Genomic DNA, 5,028 nt, shown 5'->3' with positions numbered 1-5,028 from the left:
TCTTCTAAGGCTTGTTGGCATTCCGGGGTCCATGCAAAATCCTTCTTCATTTTGAGCAAGGAAAAGAAATGGTGACTTCGATCTGATGACCTCGAAATGAACCGACCCAAAGCAGCTATTCGACCCGTCAACCTTTGCACGTCTTTCACGCTATCCACAACCTTGATATCTTTGATGGCCTTGATTTTATCGAGGTTAATCTCGATACCTCGATTTGACACCATGAAGCCAAGGAATTTCCCCGAACCGACTTCGAAGGCACATTTCTCCGGGTTAAGATTCATGTTGTATTTCCTCAAAATTTCAAACGTTTCCTTCAAATGAGCCAAATGGTCCTCTACGCGCAGGGACTTAACCAACATATCATCAATATAGACTTCCATTGTTTTACCTATCTGTTCTTCGAACATTTTGTTAACTAAGCGTTGGTACGTTGCTCCTGCATTTTTAAGCCCGAAGGGCATGACGTTGTAACAATAAGTTCCAAATTTAGTAATGAATGAAGTCTTTTCCTGGTCTTCCGGGTTCATCTAAATTTGATTGTACCCGGAGTAGGCATCGAGAAAAGTTAGGGTCTCGTGGCTAGTCGTGGCATCGATCATTCGGTCGATGTTCGACAATGGGAAAGAATCTTCCGGACATGCTTTGTTCAGGTCCTTATAGTCTACACACATCCTAAGCTTGTTCCCTTTTTAGGAACTACTACTACGTTAGCTAACCACTCGGGGTACTTTACCTCCCGAATGGATCCTATTTTAAGACGTTTGGTTACCTCGTCTTTTATGAAGGCATGTTTTACCTCGGACTGAGGTCTCTTTTTTTGCTTTACCGGTTTGAACCTGGGATCGATGCTCAGCCGATGTGTGGTGATTTCCGGTGGAATCCCTATCATATCTAAATGGGACCAAGCAAAGCAATCCATATTATCAATAAGAAACTGAATGAGTTTTTTCCTGAGTTTGGGGGTTAATCCCGTTCCCAGGTATACCTTTCTCTCGGGCAGATATTCGAAGTATGACCTGCTCTAATTCCTCGATAGTTGACTTGGTTGCGTCGGACTCTTCAGGAATGATGAAGGTTCGAGGAGTAAGGAAGTCCTCTTCGTCTTTTATTACCTGTTGTTCCGACTCCGCCAAGGCTGGGGGCTGCGATTGATATTTAGCCGCCTGCTTATCTTTGGTGCTCGATTTCTCCGAGGTCAAGGGCATTTCCTCGATTGCAAAAATCTCTTTTGCGGTGTGCTACTCTCCGTGAACTGTCTTCACTCCTTCCTCTGTCGGGAATTTCATCATCTGGTGAAGAGTTGAAGGCACTGCCCTCATGTTGTGTATCCACGGTCTCTCGAGGAGCGCATTATACCTCATGTTGCCTTTGATGACATGGAACTTTGTATCTTGTATGGCCCCGACTGTGCTTACCAGCAAGATGATTTCTCCCTTTGTTGTTTCGCTTGCCGTGTTGAAGCCATTCAGGACCCGGGATGTAGGTACTACTGATCTCGTAGGCCGAGTTGTTCCACGACCCTGGATCTGATTATGTTCGCCGAGCTACCTGGATCCACTAAAACACGTTTAATTTGAATTTTATTCAAATGGGTAGAGATTACCAGGGCGTCGTTATGAGGTTGAGATATGCCTTCCCTTTCCTCCTCACAGAATGATAATACGTCCTCGGGCACATAGCTCTGAGTCCGCTTTTCTCTGGTGATAGATACTTTGGTACGCTTGAACACAGGTCGTTGAGGGACATCGACTCCGCCAATGATCATGTGGATCACATGCTTTGGTTCTTCTTGCTCATTTTTCCTTGCGTCTCTCTCCCTGAAGTGATTCTTAGCCCGAACACTTAGAAATTCTCGAAGGTGGCCCTTGTTGAACAGCCGAGCCTCCTCTTCCCTTAGCTTCCAACAATCTGCTACATATGTCCATGTGTACCGTGATACTTGCACATCAAGTTCGGGTTTCTTTGAGAATGATCGATTTGTATAGGCCTGGGCCACTTGGTGTCTTGATTTTTCCAATAGCCGACACGATTCCTGATGCATCCACGCTAAAGTTGTACTCTGATAATCGGGGAGCCTCCACGGGATCGGTATGCTTATCGAATACATCTCCATTTACGAGTCCCCGAGAACTTTGACCCTGATCGTTTCTCCGATCGTTCCGAGGAGCATTTCGACCTGAATTGTGGTTCCTTCGATCGATATACGGTCGATACCTTTCCCTTTTCGATCTTGATTCCCTGTTCGTATCCCTCGGGGGCTTGGCCAAAATCCTATTAAGATGAACTGAACCCGACCCCTATAACTGGTTCCATGTTTGGCACTTCCCCAGAGTTTATTGGTGGTACACCGACCCCTACATTGTTGTTTTCTCCAGGATCCTCATTGTCATGAACAGGTGCGTTTTGTGTGCTAGACATGCTTAAGCCTGAGAATCAAAAGACCTTGACAAGAAAAAGTGTAAAGATAACGTGTGTAACGAGAATCAGTAAAGAAATAATCACTATTATCTTTAGCCCCACGGTGGGCGCCAAACTGTTTACCTCAAAAAATACGAGTAACAATTAAATTTGATTTGTGGTTTTAAAGATACATGATTTAATTCAATACCAATTAATAATCAAGAAATATGAAGTAAAAATGAAGGAGAAAAGTGAATTGAACCAATGTTACTCAACAGCAGTGACCCCGAGCACAGGGACCTCGAGGTAGGCTTGGTATAATAAGAACAAGTATAAGAGCAAAGTAAGAACAATAGAGCTACTGGACAATGCTGATGAAAAGAAGACGAAAAAGGTAGAGTATACTATATTCTCAGTGATCAGATGATCTTACAAGTGATTGGGGTCCCCTTCATATAATAGGGGAACCCTAAATAAGGAATACTTCCATTTACAGTAGGGAATATTTTTGTTACAGCTGTCTAACCGCCTAGTACAGAATCGTACAATCTTATTCCGGGATTCGCGCCATGACCTTGGGGACGTGGCTGGAATCTAGCTTGCTTTGGTACAAATCCATAACGGTACTATTTCGGAGTCGGGCATACTCGGGCCTGGTATTCCTCGTACTCCTATCCCCAGACATTGCGCTTTATCTTCGAGCTTGATTTTTGTCCACTGGTCTGGAATCTCGACCTCTCCCGAACTCGGGCCCATGACGGACCCTCGAACCTACAAATCGGAGGCATACGATTTTGACCGTATACACATAGATCTGCTCCCGTTGACAATATAATATTTTAGAAATCAAGCAATTTAACCTTTTACTACTTGCCTATTCCTTAAGTTACTAGTTCTCCTAATTAGGGGTTGTTACCTTTAAAGTAGCCTGCTTGAGTAAAAAAAAAGTTCAACATTTGCATACAGAGGTCTTTAAACTCTTTATTTTTTATTTTGTGATTGTTTTTGAAGTGTAACGAAGTAAAATAACTGGCTTGTGCACAGCAAAAAGAACTATGCAGTTTGTGATGATGAAAGAGAGGGCATTTTTATAAAAAGCTGGCTCAAGTGTCTCATGCTCCACTTGCCCTTCGTGCCATACTTTATCAATATATAAGGGACCCCTACCTTATTTTAACATTATATATCTTCTCCTCTATCTGCTTATTTTACACAACATTTCATTCTTTAGAAGTAAGTCTTAAACCAACCATCTCTGAGTGAAAGAAAGAAAGAAAGAAAGAAAGAAAGAGAGGTATTGTTTAATGGGGAATCACAAATTTAGATTTTCAGATATGCTACCAAATGCTTGGTTCTACAAGCTAAGAGACATGAGCAAATCCAAACCCCATAAACCCTCTGCCTCCAAGAAGAAAACCCCTTGTTCTAGTATGCAAAAAACACAATTTTCACAACCAAGATCATCCTTTTATTATGCTACGGAGTCTATTAGAGTTGACGATTCTCCTGCAAATCTCAAAACTCCTGATCAACCAAGAAAATCATCTAAGAGAAGAAGCAAAAGAGTGACCATTTACAAGCCCTCTCCGGAATTGGACTTGCTTAAATCTCCATCTGATTCCAATGGTCTTGCCTCCTGGTCAACTTCTTACTTCAGTTCTTCAACTAGTGATATAATCATAGACATGAATGAAATAATTTCAGAAATTGACCTTCCTCCAATTCTCACAAAGCCAGCAAAAGCAAAATCCCATAATAGCAAGCAACAAAGTCAAGAAAGCATTAGCACTAAGAGAGAAAATTCTGCTCCCAGAAAATCGTCTACTGGAGTGAAACTCAGAGGGAAAATTCAAGGGCATGGCAGAAAAAGCATGTCATCCTCAAAAAAGCGTGTCTCCAAAAAAGAAAATTCAAAGTCAAAAAGAAGGAGCTTTTCATCAGGGAGCTTTGCAATAGTGAAGGCTTCATTTGATCCTCAAAAGGATTTTAGAGAATCAATGATGGAGATGATTGTGGAAAACAATATTAAAGCATCAAAAGACTTGGAACATCTTCTTGCTTGCTATCTTTCTTTGAACTCCGATGAGTATCATCACCTTATTATCAAGGCATTTGAACAAATTTGGTCTGACCTTCACTTGTAAATTCATTCCTTGTAAAAATCTTGTAAAATACACTTCTTCTTTTGATTCTTTGATTAGCTTCATCTTACTTCCAGAGTACTCATTTATTCCTATCACCCTGTTCAATATGAATTGGTTACATTACATGAAGGTAGAAGGACAAGTTTTAAAATTATATATACTACGCTAAAAGAGAAAATGAACTTTTCTAATTGGTTATAACATTTTTTTTTTTCTGAAAAAGTTGTTGCGAGTATGTTGTTGTAAATCAACGGAATAGATAAAAACACTTTTTTACATTAACAGAACAAAAACTCAAAAGAAAATGTCAGTATCTTCATGATGACAAAAGAGTGTAGAATGGCGTTTAGGTGTTGGTAACAGCCAACGTAAGACAGTAACAATTTTAGGAAAATCTTTTCGTGTTTAAAATTTATTTACATGGCAAAGATTGAAGGACCTAAGACGTACCTGATGAAAAAGAGTCTCGTTTCGAAAATTA

The 5,028-nt window shown here is 40.8% G+C and overlaps 1 protein-coding gene across 1 annotated transcript; it reads left to right on the top strand.

Annotated features, from left to right (window-relative positions):
* The first annotated feature begins 3,610 nt into the window (after window positions 1–3,610).
* On the top strand, window positions 3,611–4,595 carry LOC109218308 (transcription repressor OFP2-like). Its single transcript, XM_019382662.1, has one exon. The coding sequence runs from the start codon at window positions 3,708–3,710 to the stop codon at window positions 4,545–4,547; it is 840 nt and encodes a 279-aa protein (XP_019238207.1). The 5' UTR covers window positions 3,611–3,707; the 3' UTR covers window positions 4,548–4,595.
* Window positions 4,596–5,028: the final 433 nt, after the last annotated feature.

Source organism: Nicotiana attenuata, unplaced genomic scaffold (assembly GCF_001879085.1).
Source record: "Nicotiana attenuata strain UT unplaced genomic scaffold, NIATTr2, whole genome shotgun sequence".
Taxonomy (NCBI): domain Eukaryota; kingdom Viridiplantae; phylum Streptophyta; class Magnoliopsida; order Solanales; family Solanaceae; genus Nicotiana; species Nicotiana attenuata.
This window is presented reverse-complemented; position numbering and strand designations above follow the sequence as displayed.